The 19,860-nt window shown below is 34.5% G+C and overlaps 1 protein-coding gene and 1 long non-coding RNA gene across 2 annotated transcripts; both read left to right on the forward strand.

The window, feature by feature from the left end:
* Positions 1-5,067: 5,067 nt before the first annotated feature.
* LOC147516215 (uncharacterized) lies at positions 5,068-7,534 on the forward strand. Its single transcript, XM_086594558.1, has 3 exons — positions 5,068-5,345; positions 5,433-6,039; positions 6,636-7,534. The coding sequence occupies exons 2-3, from the start codon at positions 5,479-5,481 to the stop codon at positions 6,687-6,689; spliced, it is 615 nt and encodes a 204-aa protein (XP_086450684.1). The 5' UTR covers positions 5,068-5,345; positions 5,433-5,478; the 3' UTR covers positions 6,690-7,534.
* Positions 7,535-7,536: 2 nt separating this feature from the next.
* LOC147516216 (uncharacterized) lies at positions 7,537-14,834 on the forward strand. Its single transcript, XR_015213611.1, has 6 exons — positions 7,537-7,674; positions 8,458-8,566; positions 8,686-8,795; positions 12,512-12,753; positions 13,512-13,714; positions 14,572-14,834. It is a non-coding gene; the product is annotated as an uncharacterized LOC147516216 (long non-coding RNA).
* Positions 14,835-19,860: the final 5,026 nt, after the last annotated feature.

Here is a 19,860-nt window from a genome sequence, read left to right on the forward strand (position 1 = left end):
ATTCTTTTAGAATTCATAGACAAATCCTAATAAGATTGTATTTTTGATCTCTAACAATACAACTTATCTCTAAGATTATATTGCTAGCATGAGAAACCAAGGAAATGACTTATCTCTAAATCATCAACTTAATTCCTAACTAGACTCTACACCACTACCATTTTGGGGTAGGATATAAAGTCTAGTTTGTTTTTCCTAAACAACTAACTAGAAAATCAATACAAAAGGGGTTCCTCACATGCATAGTAGGTAGAGTTGTTATATTTATTTTCAATCAGTAACTTAATCCTTAAATTAAAATGTTAATAGATCTTCTCGGTTAGAAGCTAACTAATTTTCTCTCTATGTTGAATGGTTAGCTGATTTTCTCTGTGTTCACAATGAAGACATTGACAAGTAGTGCACCATCAACCTCATGGAAGACAAAAGCCAATAAAATAATAGGTATTTGATTCTGAGACTTCTTATTAGGTGAAGCATTGATTTTGGTTAAATTTAAGATTTTTTGGGGTCAATTGGTTTGTAATCGACAAAGAATTACCCAATACTAGATTTAGAAGTTACTGGGAAGATGATTACTAGTAGTTGAGATTAAGATTAAGTGACATGAGCATTCTTGAACATTGTGATTTATTTTCTTCAGGGGATTGTTGAGAATCAACCAAAGATGCCAAAAAAGTCATTGCATGTTTTACGATCCATCAATGGTACCTTCTCATTTTGGAGCAATTTGAGAGACGATAAACACACTGTTTTGGATCAAATTGATTGGCGCAATGATAAGCACCCAAAACTGTAATATTAAACCCCATTGAGACATATCAATTTGGTTAATTATGTTTTTAATAATCATGAAATAATTATATTTTTGTACTTTTGCAGGTTTTCGCAGTAGACATGAAAATATTGGTTAAACTTACGTTAAAGCACGGGAATGATGTATATCTAAAGTCCTCCAAATCAGCCGTGGGAAGCTCAATGAAGACGGGGAAGAAAAGCATCAACTTTCGGAGCTCATATCTCTTGAACCTGGCGGCAAATAAGATGTCCAGATGATCAGCACGACTAACTCTATCTCAGGCTAGAAATTGCAAAAATTGATGTCCGGGCCCACCAATTGACACAACAAATGGACCCACCTTCCGGGCTCACAAGAAGAGATGAGTCATCAATCATGGAGCATGTCAAGACAAAAGTGCCAAATTATTGGCACAAATGGACACCTTGTATGTGGTTAAATGATGTTTATCCAAAATAGTGAAATTTTGGCATGATTTGGTTTTTAAGATAAGTTTGTAATAAATGTAATAAAGAGGGGGAGGTGATTTCACGTGGGAAGGAAAGGAGAGAAAACTTAAGTGTGGGCTAATTTTTGGAGTAGTTAGCTATCTTATTCTTCTTCTTGCTCCCTCTTACCTTAGCATGATACTTATCCCATGATCATGAGCTAGACTCTCCATTTATAGAGGGTTAATGATGCTCATATATACAACTCCACCTGCTCACGGATAATATGTTTTTCTCATGGTTATCCAGCTTCTCATATTAATCTCTTATACAACTCAACCTGCAATAGACAACCTAACACATTATCATAAGGATACACAACATAATCATGCACCTTAGAGTTCGAACTCGATATCAGATAATAATATTTAGTGAAAGTTCTCAATACATTGTGATGTCAACATTAATGGCAATTTTATAGTTTTTAGATTTCTTAACATATACTTGTCTTTTTTAATGAAAACATTATGATGAAAATACATTATTTCATATCATCATTGGTGTTTATTATATACCCGGATTACATTGATTATAAAAATCTTGAGAATCTACAAAACCAAAGCCAAATTCAAATGAAAATTTTCTAAATTATACTTCGTGTAATTAGATTACTTTCCTAGTTTAAGATTCAAGTAAATATCATTCTCAATAGCCTGCAAGATATTTCAATGCAACTCTCAATAACATTAATCAAAATGTAATGGTTTTGCAACAAAAATCAAGATATTACTTTGTATTTGCCTGAACCAAAGTGTCTTTGAATGGTTTTTTTATTTTGGTTTGGATTGCATGCGTATTGAACAGCTCAAATGGAACATTCGTAGGACCCTACAGTTTTAACTCTTTCAAAAATTATCAACTGCACATAGGTTTCAAACTTTCAGTATAGTTGTCAAATTACTCACCAAGACTCAGGACTCCAATTCTACACATTGCTAATTAAAAAAATTATTCAAGCTTCAAAAAGAGCCAAGCTAGCCTATTACATTTTCAACAGCAAGCAACAACTTGTGAAGAGTCTAAATTTGATTGAGTTGCGAGGACCCCAAGTAATTAAATGCTTTGGGAAAATTATAAAAGAAAGAAGAATTATTAGTTACCAGGCAGGCATGCAAAATGAGAGATGGGATGACAGAGAGTGGTACCTTTTGGGGCTGGGGAATAGAGGAACGGAGCTTTTGGATGTTGGAATTGATGGAGAGGGCACGCTGACAGAGCGATTGTTCTTCTGCTGTGGATTTGGAGATGAAGCTGCAGGCTGACTCTTGCAACTCCTTTGCCAGCTCCCCCAATATGTTTTCAGAGTGGACGCCATGTTGTCATATATCAGAAGATGCAGACTCTTTTCAGAATTTGTGTACAAATATAAGTTTATAAGAGTCAGCACATTTGCATTCTCAGCATGACACTTATTTGCACTGTCTATATCGTTGTTACAGATAAATGGAGTCAAAACCATTCTACTTCACTATTGTGTTTTATATCCTATCAAGATTAACATATTTAATGCTTTCTTTTCAGTATGTTCAATAATTGGATTAGTACCTGAGAGGTCCCACATGATCAGTGCTAGTTAACGAATGAATTATTGTTTTCTCTAGCAAAGGTGGTGACATCTGCGATACAATATGAGTTGAATCTTCAAATGACACTCCTGGAGCCTCAGGATCCAACACATCCACAGTGGAGTGGGGAACAACCATGTGGAAAGGATCCTGTCCAACTTGAACATCTGCTTCCTTACTCACTGAACTCTTATCTTCAAATTCAGTATGTGATAAAGATGAAACCGAGCCGTAAGGAACATCCTTAGTCACCGATGGCTTTAATCGGAGCATATAGATCAAAGATCATTCGATTATCGCCCGAAAAACTCAGTTCTTATAACATCACTCACTAATTGTGGCTAATTCTCTAGATTTAAATTCATTCTCCTCAATTTCATGCAAAAGTGATGATGCAACGCAAACCCCATCACTGCCAGAGGCAGTCTCCTCACGTATGCAACCTTTGGGCAGTTCTTCTTCAAATAAGTTCAAACCAACGCACGTACACACACTCTTACTATAGATTTTTTTCGGTTTTGTTGTTAATGGAGAAGTTTTGGTTGTGAAGAATGGAGGCGAGAATTAAGAAAACCCAATTCATGAAACCCCATCTCTTGATTTACTCGAATCTTTCACTCTTCTGAGAGAAAAACGCAATAGAGGATGGCTACTTCTACAATCGCAGCTTCAGGAAAAAAGTTAGGTTTTCGGTAGAATTTGTATAAGGTTTATTTAATTTGTTATTTATTTTTTTAATTTGAGGAGGCCATAGAAAATTAAGAATAGATTAGGGGGATTTAAACAAACCTGGGAAGGTGTTTCAAATTATTAGGACCTCATCTTTTTTAGGAACCACTAATATTGCTTGGGTAAGAAAATAGAGCGATATGGTGAGGAGAGAGAATGTGCGCTATATATATATATATATATATATATATATATATATACCACTATTTTTTCGTGACACTCTAGCAGAATAACATCTGCAAATTGTGTTTGGTACTTTAATTGTATGAAAAAAAAAAAAAAAAAAAAAAAAAAAAAAAAAAAAAAAAAAAAAAAAACATATCTTGAGATAACTAAAACTTTTGATACTCCTAAAAAAAGGTAGTATCATGGGGGGAGAGTTCCATATCTCTTGGGTGTATTTTCCTTAGTGGTTCCACATTGCAATTTGTAAGGAGTCTGTGGTTTAGGAAATATAATCCAAGTAGAGAAAAAAAAAATGCATGATAAACAAATGTTTTTGGTTTTCCATACTACGAGTCCATGATTACAGAGAACTACAACACTCTGTGCCCAAACCTTTTCTCAACATACCAAACCTGAAAGATAGACATAAACATAATATTAAACACAAAAAAACCTAGTTTTTTTTTCTTCGATAATAAAAAACCTAGCTTTCATAACATACTAACATGCAAATATAAGTATAAAAAAAGCTAAAAGAAACAAGCATATATCAATGTCCTTTTTAGAAGGACCTTGATATATGTTTGTCTCTTTTGCACTTATATTTGCATATTGTGCAAATATATCATTTTTGTACTTGAGAAAGATAGCTAAATAACAGCGCACTTCTCCAATAAAGATATTGTACTATCAAATATTACACCCTCTAAGATCACTAGTCTTATTTTATTCTCTCTCTCTTTCTCTTCTCTCGTTTTTTTTTGTTTGTTTTTTGTTTTTGTTTTTTTGTTTGTTTTTTTGTTTTTGTTTTTCTTCTCCTCTTCTTTATAACTTCCTTTCTCTCATTTTCTAACCTCCTCTTGTGGTTCGTTGATCTCTATTTCATCCAGCGTTCTCTCTCCCTCCATGTGTCGCGACGGTTTCCTTGCAGTTAGGGTTCTGCAGATTTGATCCACTGCAGCATGTCTTTTCTTTCCTATACCGCATCCGGCCCACTTGCCACCAATAACCTCTCATGTCATGAATATGTCCTATATAGATATTAAATCAAATACCATTAATACTGAACAGCCGAGAATGCTCCCAATGAAACACGTCAGCCCCTTTTTTCTCTTAGATAGACACCTCAGTTTTTACAATGATTCGGCAGGAAAAAAAAAAAAAAAAAAAACACGCCCAGGTTTGGAAACTGTTCGGGTAATAATCCGAAATAAAATAAAAAGATAAATAAATTTAATAAATCTTTTGTCAAAATAAAAAACCTCCCGAGTTCGCTTCCATTCTCAACAAAACCCTTCCACCTACCAACCTAAAAAAAAAAGGCAAAAGACTCTTCGTCAAAATCCCACCCAATCAATTATATATATATAAACCCTTTCAACTTTTCTTTGTCATCAAAACGCAAATAAATTATTACGTACAAAGGTGAGAAATTGGAAGGAGCAGAGATTGATGAATTGATTACCTCTGTTCAACCAAAAGTTTAACAAAAAAAAAAAATGAAAGAGTTGAATCCTCTTTCCTCTTCCATTATTACTACAGTTGGTGGACTCTCTCGCTCTTTTCTCTCTCACACATCAAGCCCTCAAAACCAACCAGGTATATTTCTCTCTCCCACTATAAGATCTATCTCATCATTTCATCACTTCAATTTCTAATCAAATTATTGTTTTTTGTAATGAGTAGAATAATTGGTGGTGATGGGGGACTTAAAATTTTGTTGAGAAAGAGAATGGTTGGTTTAAAATCACGAGTAGTTTCAGATTGTATGGGTAAAGAATGCCTGAACTGCGTTAGTGGAGTACGTAAAGGTCGTGCTCAAATTCTAGATCAACAACCACGTAAGCAGCCCAAAGGTCAAGGAGGGGCAGCGGCCGTTGCGACGAAGAATAAGAAGCCACAAGTTTTAGTTAGTAATTGTGTTAGAACTAGAGATGCAATTGCTAAAGAGACAGCTGCAGGGAAAGGGAAATGGAAAGTGGTAGTTGGAATTGAGATAAAGAAGTATAAGAAGAAGAGTTGTAGTAAGAAGAAGATTAGTGGTGTGAGAGCTAGGACTAGATTGGCTACTGCTGCTAAGGCTGCTACTATTATTATGATTTCTGAGGAGGAGGAGGAGGAGAGTGAATTGCGTGGTCGGATTGGAGAAGGTGGTGGTGGGAGTGATACTAATTCAAGGGAAAAGGTTGAGAGTTACGAGAAAGTCATGGTGGCGGAAGATTGTGGTGGTTTGAGTGCTAATAAAGCCGCTGGGCAAGAAGAAGAAGGCAATACTACTCCTTTTCCTGACAAGGTAATCTATGTTTGACATTTCCATTCAAGTGTGTGCTTAGCTGTAGCTTGGTATCATGGAAGCTCTGCAATTTTTGCCATATTGACATTGATGCTGGAACATGCTTAATATGTTTTTTATAACCTGCAATTGAATGATTGATGTGGAAATAACTAAATTCTCTATCCATTCTTCACGACTTCACAATTTGAATCGATCAATTAAAAAGATTTAATCTTTTATTGGTTGGCAGAGTATGCATTTGAGGCGGTAAAGTCGGCTGGTATAAGTCTATCTCACCAGCTCTACCGTCCTTATATGACTTGACATGCAATGGTTCTTTAGGTTGTCCGCATCACTCGCTATGTGTAGTTATGTTTTTCATTTTTTTATATATTTTAAGATTTATGTTATGTTAAGTCAATCCATATTACTGAATAAATTAGTTTGTTGTTTGGATTTAATAAGTGTTAGTGAGATAATTTAGTTTTTTCTTTGGATTTGATTGGTGTTAGTAGGACGATGGCCGCGTTAAAGGAACCAGTGTATTGATTGGTGATATTACAATCACTTTCATTACGGGAATTGTACTTGATTAATTGTTGTGTGTCTTATAGGATTTGAAAGAAGGAATTGTGAAAGGGGCTGTTAAAACTTGGCCTTTTTTATAGAACATGAGAAAATTCTTACTGGAATGAATGGAGCAATTAATTGTCGAGTTTAAAGTTGTCGATGAACCTGCTATGGTCTTCACGGTTCACACATGAAAGAGAAAACACAGATAATTAATTTCCAGGTATGAACTAAACATGTCTCATTAACTTACTAAGTTTTATTTGAAATAATCTACTACATCAATCAAAACCTCCCGAGTTCGCTTCCATTCTCAACATAACCCTTCCTTAAACCTATCAACCCAAAAAAAAAGAAAAAAAAGAAAGAGCAAAAGACTCTTCGTCAAAATCCCACCCAATCAATTCTATTTTTTTTTAAACCCTCTCAATTTTTCTTTGTCATCAAAACACAAATAAATTATTGCGCACAAAGGTGAGAAATTGGAAGGAGCAGAGATTGATGAATTGATTACCTTTGATCAACCAAAAAAATTGGAAGAAACTCGAAGGTTTTCAACTCTATATATCGAGGAGAACTCCTAAAACCTGCAAGGTATGCTGATTCATGGATCACACGTTCAATGTTGAGTGACTTCGGTGTGAAAGAAATCCTTTTGTAAGTTCGATGGTATTTTTATGTTTCTTATCTATCTCATCAATTGTTTTCTTCTTCGTATTCAAACAGTGAATTCTGATTAAAATTACTTAAATTATCTCACCATCATTTTATTACTTTGTGCTTCTTTTTTTCAACTAAGAATCAAAGTTTTGTTTCGCCTATTTTATTGCATTCAAAAGGAGCTTCTATTTGAGGTCCCGAACATACTAGCTTAATGTCTCTTATTTGAATTTTAACTTGGTGTACATGTATACATATTGATAAGCTCACATGATATGATTTTGTTAAGCAAGTACAAGTGATTGTTCATTTACTTGAGACCAACCATTTGAGAATGTGATGCTTGAAGATTGACCTGATGATATTCAGTGGAAAAGACTCCCAAGTAGATGAAGCTATGCAAGAAATAAACATAGTTCTCAGGTACATTTAGAGTCATATTTGTGATAAATTGCTAAAACACCCAATGCGTCAGATTTTGAATTGCAGGTAAACACCATTAACTGTAAAAGTTCTATCACTAATAGGTCTATAAATTATCCAAAGTTCAACACTATCATCCCAACCCAAGAACTTAAAAACAAACCGGCGGCCGCGACGGGAGTTCGATCAACTGAAGTTTTTGACATGATGCTATTGCTAAACGGTTTTCATAGAAAAAAATACTGTAATCTAACGAGTAGCATTAAAAGAGGTTTAGAAGGTGGGAAAGTTTTGAAGATTTTAGTCTCAATTTTGGCTTTGAGAAGATAAAAAGATGGAAGCCACTATAGGTCTAACCAGGTGCTCAAGTTAAAAGGTTTTATGCTGGCTTTGTCCTGTTTATGTTTTAATTACTTTCTAATTACAGATTCTAAACATGTGGCTAGGATTAGTGCACACTGAAATGCATTTAAATAGGTGCGCATTGTAGATTTGGTATTCTTGAAATTAAGGACTGAAGCTGAAAAATTATGAGTGTAGTCATTAGTCGTTTATAAGAACTGAATCCTGAGAGATACATTGGTTCCTCTTGATTGGTTTAGGAGTTTACATGGTATTCATACATTGCTTTGTTCAGTTTCCATGTGTGTGTTGTGTGCTTGAATTTCTGACCATGGAACTTTTTGACGACCTATATGATACCTCAGTCGCTTTAAAAGTTTCATAATATTGGCATCTCATATGCTACTTGGTTTTTTCTTATAGAATTCTTTGTGATTCTAGTGATAAGTGACTAAGCATCATCATACAACACTTAAAAATGAAGAGGGGTGGTCTCAAAATTGCTAATATGTCATCAATGGGGGTTCAAACGATTTTAGCAAGCCTCAAGGTATGCTCTTTGCCACCTTTATTTTTGATTCATTTGAAATTTGGCAATTTTCTTATTAGCTTTTCTTTACTGAAAGATGGTTTTTTTTGGCAATTTGAATCAATTTTTGTGCCCAATAGATGTTGTGTTTTTATCTTTTTTCTCCAATGAAACCAACGGATATCCAAGATGGAAGAAAGATGGAGGTCTAACCGATTGCTTACTTAAGTGGATGAACAAATGGAAAACGGTAATTTCTTTATTCACGTTAAAACATGATTACTTTACCATGATTATTTCTTACCATGTCATTATTGAATTTAGCAATTTGCTTACAATAATGTTATTATTGAATTCTCAAATACATCTCTTTAACTTAAGTTTTGATTGCGTCTCTAAGTGGTTAGACAATTAACGTGGCTGCATAAGTACTTTTGGATGGAAACGAATCACTACCTTTTTAATCTATATTAAACTTTGATTAGAGTGGGTAGTATTGAACACTGAAAGTGTTTTAATCTTGTGTTCCATGTGGTTGTAAAAGCTGTGTTAAGGCCTTGACCACAAGTTTTGGAGGTGTATGAATTTTGGGTTCCATGTGTTTGTAAAAGTTGTGATTCCTTTTTTCATATTTCTCTTAAATTTTCATTCTTTCTTTTCAAGCATTGGATAACATGATCCACAATATTAAAAACTATTAATGTAACAATTTAATAGAATTGTTCTATACGACAATCTAATTGAGCCCCCTTCCCAACCTTACAAAGCTTCATTGGTATTCTCATATAATGTACCACGTGATTTCTTTTGTTGTTGTCAAACTTTTTGTTCTATGTCACCCCCGTTTATTGAGCTCAAAAACTGATGATTAGCAGTTGAGCTTTGTTTAGAAAATTCTTTGGGTGGTAATTTCTAATGTCATTATTTGTACTTTTTCTTTATGTGCTTATATTTTGCTTTTTCTGTCGTATCTTTATTGTTTTTTAGTTCTTCCAATTAACTTGCCTTGTAGTTCTTTAATGTTGTGGTATCGGTTTTGGCATTTCGTTTACCAATTTACATTCGACACATACTTTGGAATCTACTTCCTCTAAGTAGCTTCTTTCCAATCGCAATATGGTAATCTCTCTAATTTCATTTTCCAGGCTAGTTGATTTCTTAAACTTCAATTAGATTTAAGAAAAGCCCAAAGTCCAAATAAGAAACCTACCTTCGTTGGAAACCTTATAAGTTATAACCAAAAGAAAAAAAGAAAATAAAAACTCTTCATCAAAACTAATCCCAAAACCAAAATCTAAAATTTCTCTTTCCAGACACTCAATCGATCTTCTCCTCGCCTCTCCACACTAGCACACTCTCATAAACAATAGGTTTGGTTTGGTTTGGTTTGGTTTTGACATTTGGTACTCAGATAGCAATCATCAAGGTTTTCTTTTTATTTTATTGTTTTGGATTAGTTGTGCTCAAGTCTTTTATTTTGATTGTTGGCTTGATATGAATGATTTGATTGTCACATGGAAACCTTGAACACACACTCTCTAGCTCAATGATTAGATTGTATACACAATCTCCATTACCGAACTCAATGATTTATAGCACAAAAAGGATAAGATTCTGCTAATCATTTGTTGGAGTAATTTAGACATGTTTAAACAATGATGGAGTTTGTGTAGCATGTCACTGAGATGCACCCTTGGCAGATATGCTATTATTTGCAAGACAGGTGTATATATGTGTAAGCACCTCTGTCACTAAATTGCATCATAGTCTTTTATCTAAATCTCCGTACATCAACACATGCAAATAAGTATCAGCACCTGAACGAGCCACAATGTAGAAATAACCTCTTAAATTTAGTCTGCGATAAAGGTTTTCCTTCTTTCGACATGAAACATGTAGGAAGGATGGCAAGAGAATTTGGTAAACCAAGGTCCGACCCATTTGAGGTAAGGAATGGCGAGAAACTTCCCAGCTATCAGGGGGACAATATCAATAGTGATGCCTTCAATGAGAAATCTAGAACACCTGATCCCCAAAGGCTGTTTTGAGCCAATCTTTTAATCAGGTATGAAACATGGTTTATAATAGTTGAAATATAGATTAGCGTATCACTTTATCTTCCATTTCTTTTTCCTTATGGTATGGTTTGAATTGACTCTTCAAGTAAAGCAACATACAAATTATTAGCATAAGGTAAGAATGTAAGATGTCTTTTCTCCAGGAGAGATCGAAGGTACAGTCTCTTGCAATCAATAAATATTTATTGTGTATTACCTTTTTAACTTGGTTATCTTGCAAATTAGCATCTTAATTATTTAGCTCAATGGAAGAGCACTTGGATGTGAAATACATCCTAAGAGACGGTGGTTCAAATCCACCAAGGTCATGTCCATAATTTGAGATGGACATACATGTCGCTCTAGATGAAATGAAGTCTATGGAGGTACATGCTAAAATCAAGTTCTCTGATTTTTTTAGTGTTTCTTTTTTTTTTTTTTTTTTTTTTTTTTTTTTTTTTTTCACATCAAAGAAGAAGTTGTTATCTTATGTCGTGAACCACTGCTCTTTAATCTACCAATAGAAGCATATTTTCTTAAGTTGATCATGCATGTTAGTTTCTTCGTCTTCTTTTTGTCTGTCATCCAAATTAGTGTGCTGCTAGAATAATTTTTCTATGGGCAAAATCTAATAATTTGGTTTTAACTGTACTTTTAATGTCCTTTTGTTTGGTCTAATTGGGGCACGTCTTATTTATTACAAAAGCTTAACATGCTTAAGATTTAGGTCATTATGAATTGCCAAGAAATATGTTTCCTAATATGAATCAAATTCCCTTGGAAGGATTTGTTAGATTGAAACACAAAAACTAGGGGAGTTAGTTCCAAAGCTTTTGCTCGGAAAAATAGCTATATATGTGCTTTCTTTATGATTGTGAGAGTATCAGACGCTCCATTGTTTGTCATATAATCGATTTCAGTGTGAGAGACTATGGGCACTGACATTATGATGTTCATGCTCATTCATCTTCTTCTTAAACCAATAAACCTTTGACACCATGTTTTTTTCTTTTTAATTCTCTATTAATTGCATTGAGTCCTACACATAATCGTTACCTGTAATCGATACGTAGATTACATTAATGTAGCACATGAAGATTTAGCATGGAGCTCCCTAGCACTAGCAACTAACTATTTTTTTTCATCCACAACTTATTGAATTGAATCAAATATCTTGAAATAAAAAATGTTCTATATGAGCTAGATAAAGAAGCGTGTCACATGCAACATTTGCTGAATACTCATCTTTCCCAATAGGCTATGGTCTTCAAGTCACAAATGTTAATATACACTAACAGTGGCAAGCCTATATGTTATATGATTAGAAATTTGTTTGAATCTATATGATCTTGAAGTGAAAGGTTAGTTAAGCATCTTAGATACTGACACATTGAGAAGTATTGGAAAAGATGCATTGTCACACATTTTTTTTAATTAGCTGAATGTACTGTATATTCATTGTTTATGTTGTTTGATATCGATTTTGTGTGTGAATTTCATGTAATTGTTTCACGTCGTTGTAATTAAGTCAACATATATCTTTTGTGATTACATGCTCAAGAAAGTTTTGGTTACATATCGATTTTGGTTGTAGGATTACATAACGATTTTGGTTGATAGTTCACTATTCCAAGAGTTAATGGAGCTTGATGGTATTCAAGTTTTGTTGATGGATGTCAAATATTTGACCATTGGCAATCAAAACTTGCATTAGCAAGGAAGGGAGGACACTCTAATCATATAATTCATAATGCCGAGATGATTAGAACCCTATTCTCTAGGGATAAGTGTTAAAGGTTTATCGGTGTATGCTAAGAAGTTTCTAAATGTTCTTTTATCTTCTCTATTATTATCTTTTATTTACTCAGTCCATTTTTTTAATTAATATTATTATTATTATTATTTCCAGGACCCTTTTACGCTATTATCCCTACCTACCTCAGAAGCAAGGTTATCTAAGCTCAAATTAAGTAATTTCCATTGGCAGTGACGCTTTGAAATCTAAGAAGCTAATGGGATTTGGCTAGATGGTGTTACTCAAACAAGATCCAGTAAAGGAATCTATAGTCATCTTCAAGCCTTCCATGATAGTATCCTAATGTATATACATCCTCCTAGGCTTATTGGCTGTCAAGACTTCATGGAGAACAGGTAAAAATCTCTTGCTTAGATCTGATTACCTTTAGAAAGCTTCCTTTGGTCGTCCAGTTTTTTGAGTTCCCGATCTTTTCGAGAATATTTTATACCAATGAGTTTACTGTGAAGAAACACTATCTAACTTCAGGTTATTCATGTAAGTGGAGGGACACACTAATACGACACTTTAAAATGACACATGGTTTTAGGGCCCATGTAGAGAAGAATGAACTCAATTTTTGTGGGTATGACCCTCTGCGTCACGGAGATCATTTGCTTTTACATATTTTGAATTACTAAACCTGGATTTCTAGGAAGGCCGTCATTTTTCTAGACAATCATACCATTTATAGAGGACATAGAGTATTAGGTTGTGTCTAGCCACACAGATTTGCTAAAGTTAGAATTTCTAGGAAGCGATACATTGTTGGTACAGGGGTGCCCATATGTAGCTGCTGACCAGGATACTAGCTAAGCCATAACTATGTCACCAAGGTATCTTTCTTTCCAGTTGATGGAGTTAGTATAAAAAGAGTGATGTTTTGTTTGTCATTAAGCTCACTCCTCACTTGGTAGGTATTGAAAATAGTGGCAATATAAGATTTACTTCATAATAACTTTTAATATAATAAAAAAAAAATGTGAACATGCCTGACTTCTTGAGAATCCTGATTATTGCACTTTGCTTCTTGGATACCTTGAATTCATAATGTTACTTATAGCTCTGTGTAAACTGGCAATCTCAATTGTTCTTTGCTATACACTATTTGCAGTGAGATGTGTCAAGTGCATTGAAGGATGCAGGGTTGTCATAACTTACTTAGGCATCATTTGGTGTTGCTGAAAGATTAAGCTATTTTGATGCCTGCTCCCAGTTGGCAAGGAATATGAAATTGAGGTCAAAATAACAAAGTACAACATTGACAATGGAAAAGACAGCTCATTGACCGTCTCAATAGTAAATAAAATTTAAAAGGTTAGCACCAATTTTACTATTATAAGCGTCATTGAAGCTTGGACAACATTTTTGTCGGGTATTAGATTTTATAGATTTTATTGAATGTTGGTACTCGCGAACTATTATATACAGGGAGTGGCAAGATTTTACAATTCCAAGTACACACTAATGTATAGACTATGACTAACTAGAAAACTGCGAAGGGCAGTGAAGACCGACGTTAGGTCGAGGCTTTATGAAGGAAAAGAAAAATAAGAAAGAAAGAAAGTAAAAGAAAGGTGTGTGGGATTTTGGTGGTTGGTTGATAGAAAAGTAAAGAAGATGCTATTTTGATGGTTTTGGTTGAGAGAAAGATAGGGGATTTTGAGGAAGAAGATAATGAAGAAGAAAGTGGTATACCCCTAGACCCAAAATACCTCTGAATAAATTGTTCAACACTTTTTTGAAACGAGTATTGGCTCCAGAATGATTTTTTCAAGAAAATGTGCATTAGTATTCTATATCTGCTAGAAAGGAACCTATGAAGATAAGAGTCTTCTTCTTGGTCGTAATAAGCAAGTTGCAGACTTCTGATGGAAACAGACAGGATATTTGCAAAGCTTTGGCTAACTAAAATATAATGACACCATATGATCAAGACAAGGATAAGTCAAGTTATTCTAACACGCTGTGTGACATATTATTGTTTTGTTAGTGAGTCCTCATTATGTTAAACACTTAAAACCAATGGTAATGTGAGTACTAATCCAAGTCATTGTTTTTTCATTACCAAATTAATCGTTTGATGATATGCCACATGTGTAAATTAGACTATAAAGTCTAGCAATTCTAATAACCAAGTACTGGCTGGTGGTGGTTTCCTTACTTTATTGCAGGTATAAGGTACTGTAGCACGTGATGGTATCGCCAGATAGTACAAAGATTCTGTGTCTAATGCCTTCAAAACCTTACAGGGTAACAAGTACTCTTTCTATGTTAAAGTATTGATTTGCTTAATTAAAGTATTTTCTGTTCCATTTTGTGATCAAGACAAGGATAAGTTTTAGGAGCTTCCATAATCTTAGGAGCTTCTGAATGAATTAATCTAAGAATAAATAAGACTCATTGAAAGCTGATTGAGAATAGTGTGACAACCGAATAGTGTGGCAACCTGATTATGTTCTAAATCGGCGCGAACAAGTAGTTACCAGCCATTGCAAATAATAGAGCGGTAACGACATTTCTTGCTACTCAGTGCTTCAAATACATCAAATACATTCATGTAGTCAGGCATTTCTTTGAGGGGATGTATTCTTTAGTGGCCTACAATCAGTTCAAATAGTGGTATATAACTCAAAGGGAAAATACAATAAGAGAGCAGCGTTTCATATCACATTTCATCCAGTAAGAAACGGTATTATGAGACGGTGGTTTTTCTTGAAACTAAGACACTAAAACATTAGAAATGCAATTGCATTGAAAATATTGCATAAAGGGAGAGAGGAATATTTATTTTAACTTTTAGTTGCAATCCATAGTGGATTGGAATGTAGTAGAAGGTAAAAGATAACTTTTACTTGCAATCAAAATAATGAGCATTGAAAGATATCTTGATGGTTAGACTCCATTGTTTTTATATTTTTTTGCTTAAATTCAAGTGTTGTTGGATATAAAATGGTGTTAGTGGTGAAGCTATAGATATGATATTCAAGTTCCAGGGATTTTTCTCCACATTGGTTGGATTATGACTGGGTTTCATTATAAGAAAAAAAAAAAGGTTGGGAAAGGTGAAAACATATTTCGAAAATATGTTCTATTTAAGTTGTTAAATAATGGTACACACCAAAAGCTGCATGTGTTTCACCTTTTCCCACCTAGAGACAATAAGACAAATGTGAAGCACAACTATTTTGATTAAAGAAAAAACTCATCATTTTGAATCAAAAGTTCAGTATACATTTCTGTATATGAAGGTTGATTGTATACAATTAGGCTGGGGAACCATGCATGCATGATAGATTTAGATGTTAAATAGCATGATGAAAATGTAGAGTTTATTTTGATTTGTAAATACAAACATGGGAGGGGTCCTTACTGTATTGGTTATTACTGTGGAATTTTAATGATGATTTCAACATTTTGGGCTATTAAGCAGACAAAATAAATGCACAAAAAAAAAAGCCCAAATCAAATTTAATAACTCAAACTAATAGGTTTTGGCATTTTATTTACTGCTCCAAGTTATCTGCTTTTGCTTTTAGAATTATTTTTTAAAAAAAAAACATAAATTTAGCCCCAAACACATAAATTGACCAAGAATTTTGGTTTTAGGCCTAGATGAACAATAATTATGGTTTTAGGAGAAAAATGGGCTGACATCAGCATCTATCATTAATAATTTCGCTATAAGGACATTTTTAGGCTGACGTCAGCAAATTATTTTTTAATAATACAAATTATGACCTTTTCCGATATACATGCAAACAACACTATGCATGTATGATATGCATTGTATGTGTATACCAACATGCACACACAACTATGCATATGTATATCACACATGCAAATATCATTATGCATGTGTATAACACACTTGCAAACACTACTATACATGTGCATAACAAACATGCAAACATCATTATGCATGTGTATACCACACATGCACATATGCACATATTATTATGCATGTGTGCAATAAACATGCAAATACTACTACCACACATGCACACACCGGTATGCATATATCCAACAAACTTGCAAACACCACTATGCATGTGTACAACATGAAATAAATTAAATTTCTCATGTTAGTCGTAACATAAAGTGTGAGTGTGCTGAGGTGGTCAAAAGCAAAATTGAAAAGTCACGTGGGAGTTTTCCTCACAAGTTCGAACCCACTGGCCACAATATTTTTATTTTGATTTAACTGATAAAAACTTAAATGAAGGTAATATCGTCTTTCAACAGTGGGCAACCCGGTTTGTCCTTGAGCCATAATTATCTGCCGACCCAAACTAGAAGCTAAATTAATCCCCAATTCTGTCCTATGGGCCTGTTAAATCCATAATTTATAGTAGAGTTTGGGCTTTTAAATCAAAATCTATTAAGATATTATTTATTCAAATGGACGGGGATTTTGAATCACACTAGCTATTCTGTACCATGGAAAATTTGCTGCTGATCTGCCAAGAAAAGTGGGAACGGTAAATGAGGCGAGGGATGAAATCTGGGCATTTATTAGAGATGGACTACAGTAGTAAAATCATCATAGAATCCAACTTATTCTTTGCTATCATTTTTATCAAAGTATTGGTGCGCCAAATTGGAAGTACCAAGACTGTTAAAATCTTAAGCTGGATACATGGATTTTTATGATATAAAGGTGAAGCAAATATTGCTAAAGATTTACTACTAAGAGCATCAAATGGTCAAGATTGTGTTGTGAGGCTCAGCGTTTTTATAGAATAAGAAAAGAAGTGCATGCATGATATATACCAAGCTCTTCAAGGAGCCTGCAAATTACATACAAAACTCCAAAGGCAAGTGCTTCATGACAATGCTATGATCCAATGATATTTGCGCTTTGCGGTTATAGAGATTTGATTTCCCTACTCCGTTCGGTGTAAACTCAATCTGTCCTTACTCACGAATCTTCGTTTGTTTAGTTCGAGTAGGGATATGTTCTAACCTAAAGTCTAGGACAACACTACAACTTTATTATGCTCCTTAGGAAACTAGTGAGTAAGTTTTTATTGTTGATTTGTATGCTAGGCTTGCTTTGTTTTAAATCCTAACATACACTAAAAATGCGAGATACGAAAACATAACAACTACGATTTTTAGCAAGATTATTTAAAGAGAGAGAAGGGTCGAGGATTATGCTACTCATGCATGGTCTCATTATATTCTCTTAGAATCAGATTACCACCATCTCTAAACCATTTTGGTTTCATTATTAACCCCCAAACGGTTCGAGAATCGATCCCTAGCGAGATGAACTCATCTCTAAGTCCATATCCCTAGCAAAAGGAATTGAACTGGTATTTCATCTCTGAAATAACATCTAAAATCCTGGACTCATACAATATACTCCTGTCAAATAGAGAAATAAGAGGTCAAACAAGACTCGCGAGCGCGGCTAGCCCAGGCATGAAAAGGGTGGTGCATGCGAGTCATTCTTAACTTCCAGGCCTCAAGTTTGGCCGGACACTACCATTTAGGGGTAGGGTGCTACATGGGTCCTTAGTTCTATGCAGTGAATCTTATTTCTAAGAAACATATAAGAATCCTCGCATGAGCATCATTAACCCTCCACCTTGGAGGGTTTTAGCTCATGATCCTTGGATTATTTGAAAAACTACAAGTTATATATGCTAATAAGAGAGAGAAAGAAGAAAAGAATACTAAACACCTGATTTACCTAAGGAATTGATGAAGCTTTATTTAAAAACTAAAGATGTTCCCCATTAACACTATTATAAGCTTTCTTACATAAAAACAAAACTAAAAACTAAAATACAAAACAAGGAATGAAAAAGGAATCCAAAAAGGGAGTTAATGTTCCAAAATCAGCCCCCCTTATACATAAGAGAGCTTTCTCTCTTATCCCACGTGAAACACCCCCCTTCATTCACTTTCTTCTTATCCAAAAACTAAACCCCCTTTTGACACCTTGCATTTTTTCCATAATTATCACCTAAATCCAACTAACTCCATTAATTGCATGCAAGGTGTCCACTTTGTGCCAATTATTTGTACATTTGTCTTGACTTACATGATGACTCATCAAATCTTACGGGCCCGCATAGTGGGTCAATGTGCAGTGTCTAGTGGCGGGCTAGTCTTTTGGCATTTTTATAACTTTCCGTCTTTGCGTAGAGTTTGTCGCACTGATCGTCTGAGCAGCTCACTTGTCGCATTCGGAGTCCTGGTTCAAGAGATATGAACTTCGGAAGTTTGATGCTTCTGTGCACGTAATCCCGTTTCTGGCTTTAGTCCGGATTTGTTGGGCTTCACATGGGCTTAATCAGAAAGCTTATGTATACTCCCTATTCCGTGCTTAAATACTGGCTTTATCATCATTTTTACGTTAGTTGCTCCAACCTACAAAAGTACAAAAATGCGATTATTTTCTGATTATTAAATACATAATTAACCAAATTGCTATGTCTATATGAGGTATAATATTACAGTTTTAGGTGCTTATCATCCAACAACATGCATAGTCAAGTAAAGAATGAGGCCTACAAATTTACTACATGTTCGTTTTTCGTTTCTAAAGAAAGTGTGTTATTAGAATCCCACTGAGAATATGCTAATAAAGCCATTTAAGTTTTGTTCAATAGATGGTATGGTATGCATGGAAAACCTAATAGATTAGGTACTACTCATGATGTGTCTGATTGCATAGCATGCTACTATAGAAATTTGTAATAATATTTTGCGATTATTTTAAAAATATTAGAGTGTTATTTGCAGAAATGTGTATCAATTCAATAGTTTGGGTCTTTGGGATATGCAATTAAATAGGCTTTGGAACATTTCACAAGGGGTGTTACATAGTCATAAACCCAACTCGGGGGAGGACTGATCGATTGTCTGATTCCAATATATCTATTAGCCCACTTAGTCAGGTCGTGGGCCTCCTGGCTTGTTGGACCTACTTCTAAGCCAGATTTTTTTTACACCGAAGCTCTGTATACAACTTTGAAAATGACTAACAATTTCCTTTAAGTGATTCTCCAGTTGCCAACCCAAGCTATCTGATCTTCCAGCAAGAGCTTGAGCTTCCATCAGACTTTGATTATCTCCAATGACCACTAGGGTTGGAAATGGAGTGGGTTTGGGTCGGATTTTCACTCAAAACTCTTTACCATATCTGGATTTGGATATCCATATCTATTAGAAAACACTAAAAAATATATTATTTGAATGATTTTCATATATAAATGTAAGATATAAACTAATTTTTAGGCTTCAAAATATGAATTTTGTTAAAATGGTTTGGGTTTCGGATATTCGGGTCAAATAAATTGGATTCGGTATGGTCGATTCGGATTCGGGTTGAACCCGTATCATTCCCAGCCCTAATGACCTCTGACGGTCCTAACTGTAGCCTCTGAATCAGGTTTGCCGCAATTTCTGCCAATGAACAATACTCTTATGCTATAAAAAGGTTTTGAAAG

Source organism: Coptis chinensis, chromosome 2 (assembly GCF_015680905.1).
Source record: "Coptis chinensis isolate HL-2020 chromosome 2, ASM1568090v1, whole genome shotgun sequence".
Lineage (NCBI taxonomy): Eukaryota > Viridiplantae > Streptophyta > Magnoliopsida > Ranunculales > Ranunculaceae > Coptis > Coptis chinensis.